The sequence below is a fragment of the Paramormyrops kingsleyae genome, chromosome 6 (assembly GCF_048594095.1).
Source record: "Paramormyrops kingsleyae isolate MSU_618 chromosome 6, PKINGS_0.4, whole genome shotgun sequence".
In the NCBI taxonomy this organism is placed as follows: domain Eukaryota; kingdom Metazoa; phylum Chordata; class Actinopteri; order Osteoglossiformes; family Mormyridae; genus Paramormyrops; species Paramormyrops kingsleyae.
Window position 1 is genome coordinate 29806558 of NC_132802.1, and position 22405 is coordinate 29828962.

Consider the following 22405-nt stretch of genomic DNA (forward strand, 5'->3'; position numbering starts at 1 on the left):
TGACAAATCAACACTGTTACACTGACAGCTCAGGTCTTTTATCATAAAATAAAGAGTTACATTGAAACGATTTGTTTTACAAGAGATTCACAATGGCATTAATACTCCATCCATCCATCCATCCATCCATCCATCCATCCATCTTTCCATTTTCTGTAACCGCTTATCCTATTCAGGGTCACCGGGGGGGGGGGGGGGGGGGGGTGTCTGGCATCTATACCAGAGGCTATGGGTGCAAGGCAGGGAATAACCCAGGATGGGATGCACCCTGCCCCCCTCCCTGTACCACACCCTCCCCACCCCTCTCCCTGGACCGCACCCTGCCCTCTCCCTCTCTAAAGAAAACCCACCCCTCCCCCTCACTTACAAGTCCTAAATGCAGTGCCAACATGGAGACAGACACAGACAGGAGGAAAGTTACCATTAATATTCTTTAAACAGAAAATCAGTCAGCTGTTAGATCAAAACTGTACAATAAACCAGAGCTTATGAAGTCTGAAGTACTGGGATGCATTAAATATTATGCATGCCATCATATATAAATGTCTGGTCTTGGTGCTCAGGAAAGGTCATCAGGTTTATGCTCAAATCCTCAACAAGAGGACAACTTTCCTTTAGCTAGTTTGAATAGAACAGCGATACTTCATTGATTCCCTGGGGGACATTGCTTTTTCATCTACCCCATCTTGTGCTCCACAAGACACACAGAGCGGTGACAGAAAGTTTGGTGAGGGAGGGTGTCATAGCACAGGGTCAGCTAACATGCTCCAACCCTGCTGATGACGACTAACCTTCTGAGCCACACACCAACCTCTAATCATACTTTCACTTAAGCCTGTTAGGTTTCTACTCTACCCATTTTAGTCTCCACCAAATGCTTCTGAAATGGCTTTTTTGCACCTGGTTTAGCCATCAGCACTACTATGTTTGAAAGACTTGACTCTCAATACCTGCTGATCGAGGGTGTTGATACCATCGGGCCCCAACAGGGCCGCGGCTGCATCCACAAGGTCTGTCCTGCCGCAGCTCAGCATACGGAACGCCAAGTTCCAGCACAGCGCGCGCTTCACCACGGAAGCTTCCAGAAGCTTGGAGGCGTAGAGACAGCATTCCACCCTGAAGCAGAAAGCCAGGTGAGGATAGAGAGGAGAAAGGCGGAGGAGCGAGAGAGAGGATAGATGGGACAGGGAAGGGAAGAGGTGGCAGGGAGAGGTACAAGGAGAGAGAGGATGGGAGAGGAAGGGGAAAGAGAGAAAAAAGAGGAAGAAGGACTCAAGTCATGATACAATAATTTGCTAATGACACCCATTGCTACACATCATCAGTAAAAAACAGTAATAAACGTGTTTTACTGTGGTGTGCAATAGTAACCTATGTAACAGACAGAGTTACTCTTTGTGTGGCACAGCTCATAGTAACAAGCTCAGGCATGTCCACCAACGCCTGCGACTTCACTCGTCTGAGATCGGAATGACATAGAGTCACGGTAAAACCAAACATCAGCAGCAGGACACACAATGGCTGCCTCGGGGACACTTCATTGACAGAGTTTCCATTGTCCATCTCAATTTCTATATAGCGCCCTTCCCAGTGTGCTTTGCATGACATCTACTCACAATAACACCAGTAGTTATAAAATGATATGGATAATGAAAGAAAGGAGAAGAAAAATAACAAGCAAAACTGTGAGGGGGAAAAAAGGGTGCACAGGCCCAGCAGGGGGTGGCTGGCCTCCCCCCAGAGCAGGCTGACCTTGTGCAAACTGGGTGTGAGTGTGCGAGTGCTGCGTCAGCTAAATTGTAATGCGCCTCTTGTCCAGTGGGGGCATATGTTTGAGACTGACACTATAATATCAGTGAACTTTCTGGTCCTAATTGCCTTGAAACGAAGCATCACATCGGGAATAATCTTCAGCACAGGATTTTAAAATTGTCATGAGGAAAATATTAAAATTGTCTATTTATATAATAAACCAGCTTCTGAGTATTAATCCTAAAGCTAAACTTTTTTCATAAACCAAATCTTGCTGAAATGTAAAATTGTTTATAAAAGAGTCAGATGTTCACAAACTAAGGACAAGACCTGTGCTGATAATTTTAATAATTATATGTGTGAGATTTTATCAGTCTAACCGCTTGCTGTCCTTTCTGCTCTGGTTCTCTATGGTCCCTTCAGAACTACATTGTCTAAGGTCTTCTACAAAGCAGACATCTTGACTTGGATATATGCTTTTGGGAAAATCCATGGTTCACTCACTGGGAATGGTTTCCACCTGAATGACTGAGGTTTCAGCCTGAGGACGTGTGCTTTTTACCTCAGTGGGCGGGGCTCTACATCCACGCCTGGGAGCAGCAGCCTGGCAGCCTGCTGGACGTCCCCGCTGTCCACCGTCAGGCTATGCCGGTGCTCCGCCAGGGCCACACACACCCTAAGCCACTCAGAAAGAGGCGGCAGCCACGCCTCCGGCCTGCCAGCAAATCATATCTCAGTTAGCTGAGAGCCCTGAAGTAGAAGGGGCCTATGATTGGACAACAATGCTTGTAAAACTACACGTTTATGATTATGGCCACACGGACACATAATTCCCTGGACATGACAAAGATCTTTTTTAAAAAAAAAACGCAGGGACTTCTAGTTGGCCGGCTGTGGATATAAGGGACTGGTAATGGTCAACTGTAGCTGGTGGGAATCAGAAAGAAAAGGAGGAAAAGATTATAAACACCCCCCTACATTAATGGATAGCAATCAGCATCTACCATATGACTCCAGCACATTTCATATGACCCCTGTCATATATAGCAATCTATATATAAAAACATTTGCATATCTTTGCACCTTCTGAGGTTGGCCTTGGGGATCCTACTCCTCTAAACCTCTGTGTGAGCCCAAGATGTGAATGCAAGCTCATGTCACACCTCAGCCTGCAAACTGGCCCATCTATTGTGAGCTTCTCCTTCCCTGCTAACCACAATCCAACTGAACAATGGCAGTAGATTTGAGAACAATAGTTGGTTAGTACTATGATTATTATGAATAATTTTATTTTACTCAAGGCTTTGGAGTTATCTATACTTATATTTTATACCTCCAAATTTCTCCTTTTGGCATATATCAGGGGTTCCTGTTGGTAGTCAAATATCAGTCTTACAGAAATCATTACCTCACAGACAATATAAACCAGGATAAAAAATGCCAGGAACCTGTAGGTACGGCAATATTTCTGTTATGACACATATGCCACCATCCCCAATAAAAGTGAATCATGCACTCTGTTCTATCTGTTTAATCTTACATTAAGATTTAATATTGATCTGGATTAACTAGCATAGGAAATAATAATATACAGCCTTATCTACTGGTGAGCTATATTTAAAATGTAAGAGTGAAGCATGAAGGTGACTGTGCCAATCTCTCACCTTTCTCTGGTCAACTGTATCCCATGGGAGTCAGAGATGTGAGGCTGCACCCCTCTCTGGGTGTAATAGAACAGTGTGTGCAGAGCCCCCGGCTCCCAGGACAGCGCCCCCTGGTGAAAGGGAGGCTTGTCTGCAGTGCCTGAAGAAAGTGCTGTGAGGCGCTGCAGATAGTATGAGATGTTCATGACCAGTGCACCTGATGGAGAGCGAGAGATGGCGGTCCAGTTAGACGCAGAAAATTTGAGTAGCACAGAGGGATATTTGTGTAGAAAGGTGGAATGAAGATGAAGTAATGGAGGACAGGGGCAGGAAGCCAAGCCGAGGAAGGAATAAAATTAAGGAAACTCAGGAAGGTGAAAATTATGAGGCAGGGGGTGTCAGTTGTTATGCATATTTAATTTTTCTGTCATCATTTATTTCATGCATCATTTAATTATACTTAGACCATTTTTCACCTTCACAGGCACACAGAATTACTGCCATCATATGGCAGAGATAGAGGGAGCAACTCACAGACAGAAAGAAACAAACAAGGTCAAAGGCACACAGACACCGTGAGAGGTACACACTCAGCTCAGTGATGCTGTCCACCACAGTGGCGAGGAGGCTGCTCTCCAAGGCCTGCAGCTCCGACATCCGCAGGGAGCGGCTCACGCGTGCCAGTGAGCGCCGTCCGTAAACAGTCAGGCAGGCAGGCAGGACAAGCACACCTATGCAGGCCGGGAAATGGGTGTCAAAGCAGGGGAATATTACAGCTACCATGTTGTTTTTCAGTTCCTACCTGCAATACATGGGTGGTTCAGCTGTTAAACTCAAAACGGAAAACCATTATCATTATGGGATGAAGGTGACTACTGCATACTGATTTTGTTTTCTATGACAGATATCAAATTCAACATATGTAAATACATTTTAAAATGTAATGCACAATGTAGAAGAAAATTCACAAAGCTAGAACAGAAACATATCCTACAATCCCAGCAGGAGAAGACACTCTGTAAAGCCGACAGAGAGATCCTGCCAACACAGCAGAGAATTATCCTACATATCAAATGAAATCGTTTTTTTCATCAGCAAGACATGCAGATTTATGCTGTTGAATAAGGATGCGGATTTAATATCTGACAGCCAACAGTTTTGAGTGATCCTGCTGCTGTAGCCCGAACTGCTCCTGTTAAAATCTGAAAAATGTATTAATAGATTCATTAAAAAAATGACATTTTTGATCCATTAACTCCAACTCTGTATTTGCTGTGGGCTCAAGATTTTTAGATTTGAACATGACTGAATTATGGAAATGACCTGAATGAGGTCAAATATAGCACATAAAGCCTCCGACCTGATGGGTGGGGAGCCCTGTGAATACACACAGATATGCAGGAATGCAGCTGTTCAGATGTACTGTATACTGACTGAACTATGCATCCTTGTTGTCCCTGTCTACACAAGGGCTATGTCACACAAGCCTCCACTACTGCAGTGAGACTAGATCGACCATAACTCTGACGATAATGTATCCATCCATCAATCTAGCTGCTGGTCCAGAACAGGGGTTTTCTCTGGGTACTCCAGTTTCCTCCTGCAGTCCAGAAGATGTAGCTAGGTAACCTACCATCTTTAAATCACCCACAGTATGTGGCTATGTGTGTCAGTGTGTGTGTGTGTGTGTGTGTGCGTGTGTGTGTGTGTGTGTGCCCGAAGACGGATGGGCAGCCATGCCAAGGTGCCCGCTGCACTGAGCTCTGTGCCTTCTGCGATAGATTCCAGGTTAATAATGCATCCCTGTACTGATAACCATGTAGTGCATCATAAACTCAGTCCTTCTAGGCACCATATGCTTTACACAGTGTGTCATTATATAACAGAGGTGTTAAATTTCTGCAAGACAATTATTGATCATGGGCATGTGTTCTGATGTTACTACTGATCCATAAGGCACTTATCTAATAAAAAAAAAACACACAGTATTATACTGCAAATGTTATAGTATTTGTAAGCTCTGTGTTTATGAGCCATGGCACAATATAGCACACTTGCTGCCCTTCTTGTGTATAAACACACCAGATTTTCAACTGCAGCTGGAGTGTGACCCACTTAGTTGTTTTCACGTAGCATGTTCATTATGGTGGACTGACTTCATGCAATAAAAGGATGAGGAACCGCAAGAAAGAGAAGTCAGTTTGCGAAAATCATGAGCTATAAGAATTATGCATGATTTGAATCCTAGTATTAAAAAACTAATGAGTACAGCATCAAACAGAACCAAAAAGGCTCCTGAGGAATATAAAATCGGTTTCTTTTCTCTCTTCCTCTTTTTAACTGCCTAGGCATAGACGAGTCAGACCCCCCCATCCCCGCCCGACATTGTCAGCCCGCATGTTTTTCTGAACTAAACAGCCCCACCATTGTTTAGATCAGACACCCAGCTTAGATCTGGAAAATCCTTCAACCTAGTGTCCCATCTGGGCTGGGAAAGTGCTTTGGTCAGCAACAGATTGCAGTGACTTTGTTAAGTCCTCGCATGCAGTTTGTTGACTTAGGGCTAAGCTTTAGTATTGAGTGTTGGGCACAAGCAGGGACACTAGGTGTGGTAGGGACCCAGGCAAAAATACATGACAATACAAGTCATTCAAGTCAACAAATCATACAAGTCGATGCACAATGATGTAGAGAGAAATGTATCCCAGGGAACTGGCTATTATCTGTAAATGATGTCATTCATGCTGCAGTAATAACAGCAGTGTAATTAATTCAGGAAAACTGCCTCAGTGCAGAAACTCTTCAGCACAGAAATTCATGTTTTCATGTTCCGACATGGGCACCAGCACAAAGCGATGCAGGCATGCACGTCTGCGGTTTATTTAGCCAAACTCTCAGCTAAATGACAAGGCTGATCTGTGAGGAGATTATGAATGAAACTGGACCCCAGAAGCTTTGTGTGTGATGCATTATTCAAGCATCTGCTGAAGCAGCTTTGGCTGCAGGACTCCTGCGCAGTCAGAAACTGCCGACACATCAGACTCCTCTGCAGCCCTGCATCCTTCTCTCTGTACTAATATGCAGCACTGCAAACAGCACTTACGGCATACCTGTGAACATGGCTGATAGATGAGGCTGGCAAGACACTGTTCGGAAATGTTAATTTCGCTAAAGAAAAAATGTTGCATCCTGCCGCTGCTGAAAACACACTTGTTAAAATCTGTACTTTTTTTAAATTATGGCTTCTAACCCCAAAAGTCAAACTATGTCAAAAACACAAGCAAATAAATAATGCTTCGTAACCAATACAACAGTTACTCAATATCTTTCATATATCTGTTTTATTATAATTCTTGATACAATAATTAAGCCCACGGACAGACTGCATGCATACATGCAAAGGGAAAGAAGCTGGTAGCACACAAAATGATACAGGTTTTTGTTTGGACAGCGGCAGGTTTTGTTTGTTAGAACACTAGCAGGTTTTGTTTGTTTGGACACTGGCAGGTTTTGTTTGTTTGGACACTGGCATTCAGAAGAGCATGTGGCTTTCTTAGTTTGTTTTTTTTATATATTATTGCTGTAAAAATCCCTACTAGATGTCCCACATCTGAATTTCCATACATGTGACCTCATTTCCTTTGTGAAAGTAAAAAGCCAACAGCACTTTGCCTGAGGACAACTTGCTGACTTGTGTTGCATCATTATAAAACATCCTTTGGCTGTCATTTTATTAAGGGATATAAGACCCCCAGCTCCAAAATATTCTGACAGCCAATTAATAGTATAAATGTAAGCCTTTGCCAACTATTGTCATTTGTTTTTGACAAATCTTATCTACAGTACCTTACTACAGGGTAATTTTAATTAAGTTTGATAATATAACCCATCTAAGGCAGGTGATAAAGTGCAGATGGAGGGAGATTCTCTTCTCCAATTCCCAGCCTTCAAACCAAAAGCCTCATTTCCTTAAAGAAACTATGTAGGGCAAAATAACAAAACAAAACCTCCACAGAAAAATAAATGCAATATTGCAATCCTGATCCTCAAGCCCAGTCAAACCTAAAACAGGATTTACTGTGACTTTCTAGAGATATTCTCTAGCTGCAAGGTATACTGCGCATACCATCAGGAATTTCGGGTGAACTAGTTACACTGTTGGAGATCACATTTAAGCCATGGTCATATATTCTTTCATTATGTTAATACCTGGCCTGCCCACAAATGGAACACTACAGCTTCTAGGGTTGCAGCAAATCTTTCAATTACATGCCATTAAATCTGCGTTTTTCTGGCATGAACTTTTTAACCTTAGTAACTTGAGCCAGTTTGCCATGTTAACAGGAATAATTCGGCATGTGTGCTTATTGGGGTAGGGATGCTATGACCCAAATAGGCCCAATACCTCAAATATTTATTCATTTCATTGGCATGTAATCTGGTATCCACATAGATATAGGAGTAAAATTAAGTGGTTTTGTGGTTACAGTGTGGTCATTTTAACAATTAATCTTTAACAATCCTGCACAACTTATTTGGGGTTTTAATATTGAATTTCCTATGAATAATTGGTGCTGCATGAAGCTCCATCTTCAACCACTTATTCCAGGCAGGGTGGACTGGAACCTATAATAGGCAATATACAGCACAAGGCAGAGGCATGTCCTGGATGGGATGCAAGTCATTTGCAGGGCACCAAATTTTGGATGCCAGTTAAATCACCTGCATGTCTTTCGCCTGCTGGAGTAAACAGGAGTAGCCAGAGGAAACCCGCATAATACAGAAAGAACATGAAAACATCCCATATACAGTGCAGAGGCACAGGCAGAGAATACATATGTAATGCAACAGTGCTGCGCACTGAGCTACTTGTATCCAATGATACATTGTGCAAACAATGATAAGAGCCTAGGAATAGTATAACACTGTAAAACTAAAATGTTCACTACTGCTGAATCATATGCAGTGCACTTTTACTACAACTTAGTAGCACCATATTGGCAATGATTCTTACACACATTCCTTAATTAAGTTAGATCTGCCTTTTTGAAAGCATTGAAACCTCTGTCAGGATTATAATATTTACTATAAATATTATTATTTATCGTTTCCTAAGCCAGTTTCCCAGGTTCACACTTATACTGGGCAAGAAACGACAGTATAATAATCAGCTTCATTTCACCTAAAGGTGGTTGGCTTGCTCTTCTCTGCCCTGTTACAGTTTTTGCCCATTTACTCTATTTTTACTATTTTCCAGGAAATATTCAGGTTAAGTACCTGCTGAAGGGCAGCACGGCAATGTCCCCCTGGGACTGGAAGCCCCAGTCTTCACGTTGCAAATCCATGATGGTAAAGCTTCTTTTCATAATTAAAAAGCCATCGTAGGTACCATGAATTCATAACTCAACACAATTCTACAGGAGTCCACACAAGTGTACAAGGATGGGACACAAATGCGATTTTTAGAACCACACATCATGTCCTCTTGGACAGACTATTCAGCTTCAGCAGTCAGGTTTTGTCCTGATTCAGGTTTTACTGGTCAAGGGCTGATTAGCACACAGATATTATTAATAGGTAAGATGCTACCTGCCAATATTAGACTAATGACACACGTGGAATTCTGTCAGCCATGTAAAGATGAACTGGATCTTAAGGCCTGTTATGGTATAATGTGCCACAAAAGCCTAGGAACCTAGAGACCCAAACATGCTCAAAACCAATGAAAATAAAAAGCCAAACTCACTTTATACCACATTAAATCAAATATCTTCCGCAGAGCACTATGATGCAGTGATATAAGTGTAATATAAGTTCTTTGTCAGTACAATAGCTAAAGAAACAGGCAAAGCGACCAGATCTCCACACAATGAGAAGCTGAATCCATACCCGCTTTCTTTTAGCCACCTGTAAATAAACAGAAATAAAATGCTTGCCTGCTTATCCAACATATCTGTGTTGGACATCAGAAGGCAATGCAGATAAAACATACACAGCGCTTTGAGAAACATCCCTGTGGGAATCTCAGGCAGAACTGCAGGAAACCCACACTCCCAGCTTCTGAAGAACACTCCACACTTATCAGCACTTGGAATCACTAGTAGGTTGGGGTGATCAGCACTCGTGAAAGACAAGCGAGACAGAAAAATACACGCTCTCTTACAACCCATGATGCTTGGATGTAAAAGGCACCATTTATGACAGCTACAGAATGGAACATAAGCCGAGGGCATCAACAGTGTGTGGCTGTCAAACGAGCAAAAATGAAATAGCTTGTATTTCTCAGAACCACCTCACATTAATGTATATAAAACCAGAAGTACGGCACAATGGAACAAAATCAAACAATTCTAGTTCCAATACAGGAACTCAATCAGGTTCATTTGACATCTCTTCAAAGGTAGCTAAAACATTCCACCAAAATAAGACGCTTTTAACAACAATTCTTAGTTCAAATGCCAAAAAACAACTCCCATCACGTTATCCATTATGTAAATATCAGAGTAACCCAGTTAAAAATGGTTAATGTCAAATGCAGAAAAGTTTCTGGTCAAGAGCAACACAATCATAAAAACAAATTTAATCAAATTGACAAGAGGTTACCTTTATGCCCAGACGATATACAACAGTAGATGCATATAAATTTTATTGTAACTGCACCATGGAAATTACAGGTACTGAAACCAAGCAGTTAGCAAAAATCACACAGATATAAATATACAGCAAAATCCGGATGCAAGTTTTAGAAAAAAAATCACAAATACCCCCCAGGAACCTGATAACAAGTGAACCATACTGTGCAGGAATAGATTTATGCTAGAAATTTAAATCAGCCACAGAGCAAGAAAGAGTATAATCTAGTGTTTGAATGACACAGTAATCTCCATGTTGATAAGACAGATTTTTAGGAGGCTTTAAGTAACTCAGGCATACATCTTCAGACTTCATTAATCTAGTTGTGTTCTGCCAAATGGAACGTAGCCAAATTCATAATGGCTGCCTCAGCAAAATGGTGAAAAGTTCTTCAAAGCCAAATTGTTCTTCAAAGCATCTGTAGTCTTTTTTTGTAACGCTATGCTACTAAGCATTTTTCAAGGATGAGTATTCAGCAGGTACAGGTATGGAAATATAATGATAATTTTAGTCCAGTTCTCACCTTCTTGAGCTGGCTTCCTGTGAACTTTAGGTTTGTATGTAGTTTATACTCACCATTAATGCTCCAAATCGGCACCAAAGTTACTCACATATCCCCTTCATGGAACATGTACCTGCTCACCGTGAGCATTTACATGCTATCATCTAATACCTATACATAGTTAGCAGTAGTAGTTGAATAGCCAATGCCTGTATAGTGAAATATTTCATGGGTCCCTCAATATTGTATATATTTTCTGCTTGCCATTTTTCAGGCCACATGGACCACCAGCAAGCAACAATATCTGGTAAAAAAAAATATCTACGCAACAGCTTAATCCCACCATCTATCTCCTGCATTGGCTGTTTGTCAGTGCCTAATGTCTAGCAACCAGCATACCTAAGACCACAAATACATTAGTCCAGTGTTTCTCAGTCTGGTCCTTAGGGACTGAGAAACACTGCCTTAGTCAATATCAGATCAGATCAATAGACTCTCACATATAATGCACTGCATTCATTATGTGCAATTTATGCATTTATTGACTATGCTTTTCTAGGAGTGCTAAGCACCGTCCTTAATTTTCTCCATATTCCTGTGGGTTTCTGCCCAAATTTAACTTAATCTGTGAAGTGCTATGTGTCAATGTACTGCTGAAATGAGTTATACTACACCCCAAATAATCTGACTGAGCATGACTGACTTGTCACTCATCCTGAAGATAGAGGCTTACAGGTTGTCACCTCTTCCATCCTCTGACATGATTATGTCAGATACAGGGATTTCTCCTGGATCACCATATAGCTTATGGAGACCACCAGACTCTATACTTTGCTTTTATCTTTCACAAATATGTCAGAAATGTAACAGGTCTGCTACTTATTGCTGACTCTATATCTAACTTCTATTATACAAAGCAGACTCTCACAAGACGTGCAAATTTAAGGTCAGAAATGTGTCTAAAGTCACATTTCCCATAGCTTCTTATCCAGTCAGATTTGTAGGGATCCAGATGTGAGGAAACATATAAGATGAGGTGGTTAACACAACATAATTGCATCGTATTCACACATACAGAATTCTGAGTCACATATTCACCTGGACTTGCCAACATGACAAAGTCCACATGAACAGAAGTGAGGCTTAATTCAGCCCTGCAGTCATGGAGGTGCCAACGTCTCCAGCTGAGGTACCCTGCTGTCCCAAAGCTTGTTTTTCATGCACAGAGAAAATAATCATCTCATTCTGCAGGGTCCATATTCATTAGAAAACCTCCAGACTGAAGCAATGCACAATTAAGCTGCTCTTACACACATCTTCTTAAAAGGCTTGGTTTTTTTTTGAAGACCTGTTGAATTGCCACCTGATCAGTTACCATGACAGGAGAGCTGGTTTATACTAACCAACTGCTAACCAGGCATTCTGATGCAATTTTGGCCGCCACTCAAGGAGATGCTTATAAATATCTCAATTGGTATTTGATACTTAGATATTAGCCTGATATTTATTGTCAATTATTAATAAGAATAAAGTATCATGCCAAATATAACTTAAATCTCAGAGTGAGTAGTTCATGCCACAAGACCAAAACAAGCGGAAGTAGAGGTGGAGTCTCACCATAGGCGTTCCTGCCACAGATCAGGTGTTGGTAGGGCTGGAAAATTCCCCAGAGCTCAGCATCGCTATTCAGGAGCCTCTCGAGAGCCTGCTCCTGCTCGTCCTCCACATCAGGCTGTGGCAGAATTCCCCGGCGGTGTGAAGGTACTGGGCCCAGCCTAGCACACAGTAACTCCAGCAGGGCCTGCATGCCTGCTGTCATGTAGATAGCAGCGTGCTCGTGGATCACAGGTGCCACTCGTGCCTCCAGCATCCAGCGGAAGGTGCGCCCCACTGACAGGTCGAGTGTGCACAGGGTACTTTTACTGCAGCTCCAGGGTTCCTCGGCGCTCATGTTGTACTGGGAAAGTCCCCGTGCCCCAGCACTCACAAACACTTCCGCCAGCGCCCACGAGAGCACCAGCCGGGCTGCGGCCTGCACCTCCTGCTTCGTGCACTTTGCGCAGCGCAGGCTAAGCCGTTGAGCTTCAAGTGCCACTCGCTGCAGCGCCCTCCCCAGGTAGGACGAAACCTGGCGCACCAACCCTGGTGACACCTCCCAAGTGGGCAAGCTCTTGCGCATCACTGTGCCAACATCTTTCTCCGTCCATGGCACCCACTCCACTGGGGGCAAAGTGGCCCATGACCTACTTCTAAGCACATGCCTTCCAGCTCGCTCCGTCACACACTGCGGACAGCCCTGAGCTCCCACTGCTTGCTGGAGGGTCCACAGCGCCCCCGGTGGAGGAGTGTCCAGGTGTGAGGGCGAGAGGGACAGCACAGAAGAGCGGCAGGATCCCGCCATATCCCCGTAGCCTGAGTCAAGGGTCAGATCTTCAAAGGTCTTAGCCAGTGGCTGGAAGGTGAGCTCCATGGAGGAGCTCATAGTTTTACCTGGCTTGGCCATCCCTCCTGAGCTCCAGGAACCTCTGCAAGAAACAGGCAAGCTGAATCCAAAGACATTTTGCAACTAGCCATTACTTTTCACTAATATTTCTTTTAGCATGTATGGTTTCATGTTGCCTCAGCGTCATATATGTATATCCTGATATTGACTCTGAATGTATCATTATTTGGCAAAAAAACACTCCAAAAGTCAATAAATAACAGCAATTGTTTTAGCAAACAAGGAGTGAAATTATAGCATGTTACCTACCTCCATATACTTTTCTTATACACTCCAGACCTTATATCTGTCTAATTAAAAAAGATACATGTTTGATTTCTGTATTTATTTAAACTTCACAGTAACTAAGTTTAGCACAATAATGATTCACAGCCTCATGTCAATCAAATTCAGAAACAGATGCAAAATGTTTTGATAATTCTAAAGTTTCTATAATCTTGGGGGTAATGGGGGTATTCCAGTAAAAATATATATTTTTAATATATTTCCTCATCATAAAAATAATGATGCAAAAGCACACACAGTATATTCACTTAGGCTGATGCACAGACAACTGAGATGCATGGCAGGTACAACGAATCCTTCCTAGTTAGAATTGCATTAATGTGAACTTTACAGAAGGCTAAAAGTGCTGTCATTTAGTGCACATTCTAAGCAAGTGAGGACTTTGTTCCAAAACATTTTGCTTGCAAATCTAAGTGGTCACACAAAATAAAAATCCAAAGTGGGACAAACCTAGAAAAAATTATGCCAGTGCAGTTATATTTCAAGTCAGGAAAATATGTCGTAACCGCAGAATGATGCCAATTCAGTGGGAATACTTTCAGTGTGATGTTTACAACATAAACATCAAAGAAGATTCTCAGGCAAAGTAATTCTGCATTGTCATTTTTCATTGTTTTTCGAAAATGTCCCTATAAACAACTTGAATATGAGTAATTAGTAATCATATTATAAAGCATCATAACTATTTCCCTTTGAGCATATTTCGCCTATGCATCACTATTTGGCAAAGCATACATACATCCTTTACTCCTGCTTCATGTAGAATCCTGCATGATTACTTATTTAATAACTCCACTCTGCAGTGCAAATGTACAGTGCTAATATAAACAGAAGGTAATGCAAGCATATTTCTGATAACCATCTTGCATGTTACTGTGCAAGTTATTTGAATGAAAATTTTTATTTGCATGTTTGGCACCCATCCTCAATTAAATCAGAATGAAATGGATGGATGGATGGATGGATGGATTGCTCACTTGAAAGGCAGCTACACAAATTCTGATTTGAAGGGTATTTATTAAAGTTAACAGATAAAACAGGAGTGCCTCAACACACAAACACAAACGTTACCACCTAAATAAAGGAAACACTAATGTAAAGTGTCATAATTGCAGGGCTACCTTAAGTAACAAGACTAGCTTCATTGTATCTTTGCATAGACCATACAGTTGTACAATTCTGGAAGGATGTGACACCATACCTCCATAAGAAATACTGTTATTTCATGCTATGTTGATGGTGGTTGAATATTAACAGCTAGCTGGATGTACCTAGCACTTATCATACACACATAGCCCTGTGCATTACGGGATATAAATCGTTCAATTAACTGAGGAACCATGAGTGAAAGCACCTTATTTGTATGCCTAAGTTAATGAAGTGTTGCCTTTGTTTTTGTAGTCAGCTGTACCTTGCCCAATCAAATATACACCCTTCACTTGCCTCATAATAGGGTAATGTTAATTGTGTTGATCATCCAATGAGGCAGGATGTTTCTGTACTATAATGTTGGTATGAAACATGTTATCTCAGTATCTCAAAAGTACCTGTTTTATAAAATTATGCTATTTTTCTATATGCTTCACCACCACACATCCAAATCCATATAAGGCTGCAATGTATATAATTATATTCCCATTTCTAATGTACATAAGACTTGCTTTAAATCTTTTGAAATATTATGCAAAGTAGTGCCAGCCATAAAACTAAAACCCTGTCAGCACATAGTTTATATTTGACACAAACTAAATGCTTCAAGCCACTCAAAATATTAAGGCAATGTCTTAAAATTAACATATTTCCCAGCATGCAATGTAGACAAAGGGCACCAAGAATAACTTTCACTTTAGGGGGAAAAGCTCATCTTTGTATTATTCAGTTAAATGACCCTACACAAGAATGTCATCTAAATGGAGACATCCTCCAGTTAGATACCAGACAAATCCAATCAGGGGGAATGAATTAGAAATTCAATGAAACATGTCACTTTCCCAAAGCTATTCTCGCCCACACTCGCTCCACTCTACAGACACCAGTCAGGCACACATACAAGTACATTTACTGATATACATTACACATTAACTCGTGCCCCCCCAGGCCCCCCATTTGTTCCATTCCATATTTAACCGCTCTTATGGACCTCATTAACCGCAGTATTGTTCTTCATGAAGAGACCACTTAATGGTGCTTGGTAAGGACACTGCCCAGGAAAGGTGATGTCATCGTACCGAAGCATCTTTGGAAATGGCCAAAGGAGCCGTGCTGTCCAATGGGGGGCAGTAAGATAATAGGAAGTCACAGGCAAGATGGTAACACAGTACCAGCCAAGAAAGGAGGGCTCAGGGGCAGCAGGCAGGGCAGCACAACCTCAGCCCAAGGACAGCTAGCCCAAGTCCCCCTGCTTTCTCCTTGATCAAAGTAGTTAACTGGCATCTCTCCAGCAATAAATATAGCTATAATGAAGGCAAAGAATTCAGAGGAGCTTTGCCTAAAAGAGTCTGGTACCTGGTGGAAATATGAGTGTTAGCTGTGCAACAAGGTGACTCTCTGAGAAAGCTGAATGGGGTATTTTCATGGGAGTCAGGTGACTCTCAGGGAAAGCTGAATGGGGTATTTACATGGGAGCCAGGTGACTCTCAGGGAAAGCTGAATGGGGTATTTACGTGGGAGCCAGGTGACTCTCAGGGAAAGCTGAATGGGGTATTTAAATGGGAACCAAGTGACTCTCAGGGAAAGCTGAATAGGGTATTTATGTGGGAGCCAAGTGACTCTTAGGGAAAGCTCTATAGGGTATTTACTTGGGAGCCAGGTGACTCTCAGGGAAAGCTCTACGGGGTATTTATGTGGGAGCCAGGTGACTCTCAGGGAAAGCTGAATGGGGTATTTACGTGGGAGCCAGGTGACTCTCGGGGAAAGCTCTACAGGGTATTTACGTGGGAGCCAGATGACTCTCAGGGAAAGCTGAATGGGGTATTTACGTGGGAGCCAGGTGACTCTCGGGGAAAGCTCTACAGGGTATTTACGTGGGAGCCAGGTGACTCTCAGGGAAAGCTGAATGGGGTATTTACGTGGGAGCCAGGTGACTCTCGGGGAAAGCTCTACGGGGTATTTACGTGGGAGCCAGGTGACTCTCAGGGAAAGCTGAATGGGGTATTTACGTGGGAGTCAGGTGACTCTCAGGGAAAGCTCTGCAGGGTATTTACATGGGAGCCAGGTGACTCTCAGGGAAGGCTCTACAGGGTATTTACATGGGAGCCAGGTGATTCTCAGGGAAAGCTCTACGGAGTATTTACGTGGGAGTCAGGTGACTCTCAGGGAAAGCTCTACGGGGTATTTACATGGGAGCCAGGTGACTCTCAGGGAAGGCTCTACTGGGTATTTACGTGGGAGTCAGGTGACTCTCAGGGAAAGCTGTACAGGGTATTTACATGGGAGTCAGGTGACTCTCAGGGAAAGCTCTACGGGGTATTTACATGGGAGCCAGGTGACTCTCAGGGAAGGCTTTACTGGGTATTTACGTGGGAGTCAGGTGACTCTCAGGGAAGGCTCTACAGGGTATTTACGTGGGAGCCAGGTGACTCTCAGGGAAGGCTCTACTGGGTATTTACTTGGGAGCCAGGTGACTCTCAGGGAAGGCTCTACAGGGTATTTACGTGGGAGCCAGGTGACTCTCAGGGAAGGCTCTACTGGGTATTTACATGGGAGCCAGGTGACTCTCAGGGAAGGCTCTACTGGGTATTTACGTGGGAGCCAGGTGACTCTCAAGGAAGGCTCTACTGGGTATTTACGTGGGAGTCAGGTGACTCTCAGGGAAAGCTCTACAGGGTATTTACATGGGAGCCAGGTGACTCTCAGGGAAAGCTCTACGGGGTATTTACATGGGAGTCAGGTGACTCTCAGGGAAGGCTCTATTGGGTATTTACGTGGGAGCCAGGTGACTCTCAGGGAAGGCTCTACTGGGTATTTACGTGGGAGTCAGGTGACTCTCAGGGAAAGCTCTACAGGGTATTTACGTGGGAGTCAGGTGACTCTCAGGGAAAGCTCTACAGGGTATTTACGTGGGAGCCAGGTGACTCTCAGGGAAGGCTCTACAGGGTATTTACGTGGGAGCCAGGTGACTCTCAGGGAAAGCTGAATGGGGTCTTTACGTGGGAGCCAGGTGACTCTCGGGGAAAGCTCTACAGGGTATTTACATGGGAGCCAGGTGATTCTCAGGGAAAGCTCTACGGAGTATTTACGTGGGAGTCAGGTGACTCTCAGGGAAAGCTCTACGGGGTATTTACGTGGGAGCCAGGTGACTCTCAGGGAAGGCTCTACAGGGTATTTACGTGGAAGTCAGGTGACTCTCAGGGAAAGCCCTACAGGGTATTTACATGGGAGCCAGGTGACTCTCAGGGAAAGCTCTACAGGGTATTTACGTGGGAGCCAGGTGACTCTCAGGGAAGGCTCTACAGGGTATTTACGTGGGAGCCAGGTGACTCTCAGGGAAGGCTCTACAGGGTATTTACGTGGGAGCCAGGTGGAATGTTGAGGCTGCATCATGGCCCCAAATGCACATCAGATCACTGACTTTGCCTTTTAACACTCTTAGGTAATGTGTGCAAGTACACATTACCATCACTGTCAGCCATTATGCTCATTTCACCTTCAGAAATGAGAGAAGTCTGTCATAAACTGTCTGCTCAGAGCTGTATATCAGGGGGCCACATGTTGCAACTGACTAAAATACTCATGCTGCATTAATTTAAACAAAACCTCTTGTCCAGCCCTAGGAATCGTGGATCCCTTGGTCCCAGACAAGCTGAGGGACAAGTCATATAAAAGAAGGTTTTTAAAATGCTTTAAAATATCTTGTTACAGAAGAAGGGATGGCACAGTGTTGGTGGCCCAACACAAAGCAATCTCACCTCAAGCTGGCTTCATTATTTCAAATTAAGCTCTGTACAACCTCTCCTATATGTGGGACCTTGCTCTTTTTTTTACTCAAGGAAAACATGACTGCCCTTAATGGGTAACTGCATGCATGCCCTGCAGTGGAGTGATGTCCCATCTCGAGCTCTCCCTACCCAGCGCACGCCGGTGAAAATATGGAGCATTGCAACTGTATACTCGGCTTTCAGAAGAAATTACTGATTTTACTTTGATGAATATATAGTCTCGACGTACTTCTCGTATTCATTAATTAACATGTCAACCCTCATACAAGCCACGAAAGCTATGCGCCGGTGCTGAATACCAACTGAAAATATACAGCAAGTTCAATCCAGCTACTGCGTATTTTGTACCCTATACGAATTTTAATTTAATTTAATTTAGTTCTATTTCTCAGCCCATGACATTCAAAATGTTAAAGTATGTCAAACAATATCAACTCAGGCGTGCAAGCAGCTGGTAAATTATTCAGCAAAATCGCGAATACACTCGGGATGATGCCCCAAAGCAAAGCATCTTTCATCTTACCGCTTAACGAGCCTCTACTGTTTTGACATTTCCTGCGATGTCTGTATATCCTGGCGCTTGATTTAACTCCTGATTTCTTTTCTAAACGGTGTCCGCTGTCAGTTCACAATTTGCATTCTGTCATGAACCGTGAAACGCGCAGCTTTAACTTTGAAAGTTTAAAATAAAACGGATATTGCAGATGAATGTAGACAAAAAACGAATGAACAATGGAAACCTTCAGAATTTCCAGCGGTTCCAGTCACTAGTTTTCTACAGAACGTGTGCTTTTTCCTTTTTGTCATCAGCCGACACTGCAGAAAACCCCCCACGTCTGGTCAGGCCAGCCCCTCCGTTTAAATCATTTCTTTCTTTCTCTTTCTATCTCTCTCCCTCTCTGTGTTACACACGCACATACATACACAACACACGCACAGGATGGGTCTTGTGAGCCAATGTGCGTCACACACACATGCATTTCGCTGCTGCAGTTACTGGAACTTAAAAGCGTTAGTCAATGCGTACTGTATCGCAACTATACAGCGGTTTGGTTTTGTCTTTTTTCTGTCCTATAGATGCTATTCTCTGAGTCCACATTTCTCTTCGATCCCTTCGTCCCTCTATCATAGAAGCTGTGATGCTGAAAAAACAAACATAGAATGTGAAATGCCGATCATGAATGTATTAGACTTCTACTAGACTTTTTGCTTTAGTTGGATACACATTTTTAATTAATTTATAGGGCTAAATAGAGTAAAAATGGTCATTTTAGTTGAACTGTGCGCTATGGGGCGAGAAAGACGCTTCAGCCCGACGATATGTATACGTATACTTTGGGAAATGGCATCGTGAATTAAAATGAAATCTATTTTGACGAATGCGTCTCCGATTTGCATGGTTTCCCGTGAATGTCACGCGTGAAACACCAGTACTCTCCCCATTAAGACCTATTAGACGTGATCATTTCGGTGATTATATACATGCTCTAAAATTACCCTGGCCGCTGCATGTGCTACTTCCACTTTGCATGCTCCGGTGATGTACAGTTCCGCCAATCTTTCAGCTGTGAACAAACGGCTGGGGTAAATATTACGGCTTTCTGTAGGGGGGAGTGGGGAGGTGGCAAAAATGAAATAAGCTACTGTATGTGCCGCAGTGACCGGATTGAATAATACATTTAAATTACCATATAACTCCCTGTTACGTTCAGACAAACCGTTTCAAATTTAATATATTTATATAAGCTATAATGTAAATATTATGTTGGTAACATTTTGAGATATACATTTTTTCACATAAACAAATGCATTGCAAAACTGCAGTGCTTGATGTCCTTTGACTGCGGCGCAGTGCATTGGAAACTTGCAAATAGCCAATGACCGGTGTGAAGTCAGATGACACGTAGGAGACGCATGAGAGACTAGTGTAGGCGCGCCTGCGTGTCCAGCGGTCCCATCCCGCCGCCCTGTCACCACGAGTTACAGTTTCGACTGCAACAGACTTACTGTAAACTATAAAACACGCTTTTACACATTATATAACATCGGATGAGACTGTCTTATAAACCAATGTCAAGCCTGATATTGAAGAAAGGCCAGCATAGTCTTCGCAGTAGGTTACGTATGTATGTGAGTTATTTGAATTAGGCGTACTGATATTTTATTAGGATATAATGTTATATTACGTAGGCTTACTGGTCGCATATCAAATCCAAGGGGTATTTTAAGCATCCTTCTTCAAACCTTAGGTGTTTCCTTAAAGCAAATGAAAGTTATGCGATCTTGAACTTTTGCATTAGGTTATGCAAATATGTAAAGAGACACTGTGGCAGTAATATGGCCTTCACATGAAAAAATAAACAAATCTAGGTCTACGTATAATTTCACTACATTACCCGCGCGGCACTTAAGGCCTTGCTGTCACGATCCGCTCCGTTCGATCCCGATGTGTGCCACGCCCCTCATTATCCACGTGTGCTTTCCCGATCGTGCCCAGCTGTTCCTTGTTGTCTCGGCTTGTCTTTAGTATTTAGTCCGTGTCTGAGTCAGTCTTCCCCAGATCTGTCATTGATGTATTGTCACGTTGGATGTCCCTGCTTGTCTGTCGCTTTCTCAAATAAACCCCTGATTACCCGTAAGCACGGCTTGCTCTGCTGCTTCCTTGCCGAGCCCTGACAGAATGACAGATCTGGGGAAGACTGACTCAGACACGGACTAAATACTAAAGACAAGCCGAGACAACAAGGAACAGCTGGGCACGATCGGGAAAGCACACGTGGATAATGAGGGGCGTGGCACACATCGGGATCGAACGGAGCGGATCGTGACACTTGCGGAGCTGCTCATTCAGCCTGTAGTGATGCTTTGAGTGCCCATCTGACAGCTGGGGAGGCAAAGATTTGTCCAGGCTCCTCTCACCGACGCTTCTGTGGGAACTTCTCTTCCTGTCTGCTGATCGGCCATGGCGGAGATGTTCTGTTGAGCAACACCTGTGACTTTTGTATTTCTTCCATATAAATATGAGAGATACATGCACAAATTTAGTAAAGTATATCTTTATTATTATATAATGTAATGCTGGGGTACTGGTGGGCAGTATGGCAGGCTGGACTGGTGCCAGTTTTGTAAATAGTTCTATGTAGCCGTTGTGTTATAACATAAGTGTGCTGTGTTGTGTCAAGTGTAGTGTTAAATGTTCACTGTTGTACAGCTGTGGCCAAAAGTTTTAAGAATGACACATATATAAATTTTTACAAAGTCTGCTGATGATTTGCATATACTCTAGAATGTTATGAAGCGTGATCAGATGAATTGCAATTAATTGCAATGTCCCTCTTTGCCATGTCATGCTGATTGAGTTATAACAGCGGAATGGATGCTTTGGGCTGTGCTTGGAGCAGTTCTCCAACTCGGCGCAGATGTGGTGGCCCTCCAGCACGGCACCCAGCAGGGGAGGATGAAGAAGACCACCCATTGTAGGAAGGGAGCAGCAGACCACACCTGGGCAAAGAACACCAGGAACACAGCCCCAAGCCTTGCCCCGATCACAGAACACAGTAACATCGCGGTGGGGCCATCTTCCAAGACGTTGCGAGCTGTACAGCGTAGCAACCAGGACCTGATGGCGGAGCGGCGGAATTAGACTCGTTCTGGGATATCTTTGCTACTAGGGATGAAGATTGCCCACCCACTTCCCTGGTGTGGCACCACATTGACACGGGGGATCCTCGCCCATTTGCCTGTGCTTACACAGACTGCCCCTGGCGAAGTGACAAGAATGATGGCAGCGACAGGAGTTATAGAGCCATCCAACAGCCTGTGGGCAGCTCCAGCAGTCCTCGTCCCCAAGGAGGATGGGTCATAGTGCTCCTGTGTAAACTGCTGGTGGATGAATGTGGTGACAAGGAAAGGCTCCTATCCGCTGCCATGCATTGACGATACACTGGACTACATCATTGGGTCGACATGGTTCAGCACCTTGGACCTCTGGATTGGCTACTGGCAGGTCGAACTGGCCCTTGAAGCTCGCCCTGACACTGCTTTCACCATCGGCCATAGTCTGTGGCACTTCCGGTCAATGCCATTCGGCTTGTGCAACGCCCCACACATGTTTGCCAGGCTCATGGAGCAGGTGGGGTTAGGGTTAGGG

At 43.4% G+C, this 22405-nt stretch overlaps 1 protein-coding gene across 1 annotated transcript in view; it reads right to left on the reverse strand.

The window, feature by feature from the left end:
- LOC111844702 (ankyrin repeat and BTB/POZ domain-containing protein 2-like) overlaps positions 1 to 19262 on the reverse strand; it is a 31941-nt gene extending 12679 nt beyond the window's left edge. The window contains exons 1-6 of the mRNA XM_023813408.2: positions 18779 to 19262; positions 12148 to 13055; positions 3986 to 4126; positions 3417 to 3612; positions 2315 to 2467; positions 951 to 1116 (exon numbers count right to left, since the gene is read on the reverse strand). Of these exons, the coding sequence (XP_023669176.2) occupies positions 951 to 1116; positions 2315 to 2467; positions 3417 to 3612; positions 3986 to 4126; positions 12148 to 13033 (1542 nt within the window). The 5' untranslated portion in view covers positions 13034 to 13055; positions 18779 to 19262. The remainder of the gene's footprint in view (positions 1 to 950; positions 1117 to 2314; positions 2468 to 3416; positions 3613 to 3985; positions 4127 to 12147; positions 13056 to 18778) is intronic.
- Between the last annotated feature and the right edge of the window lie 3143 nt (positions 19263 to 22405).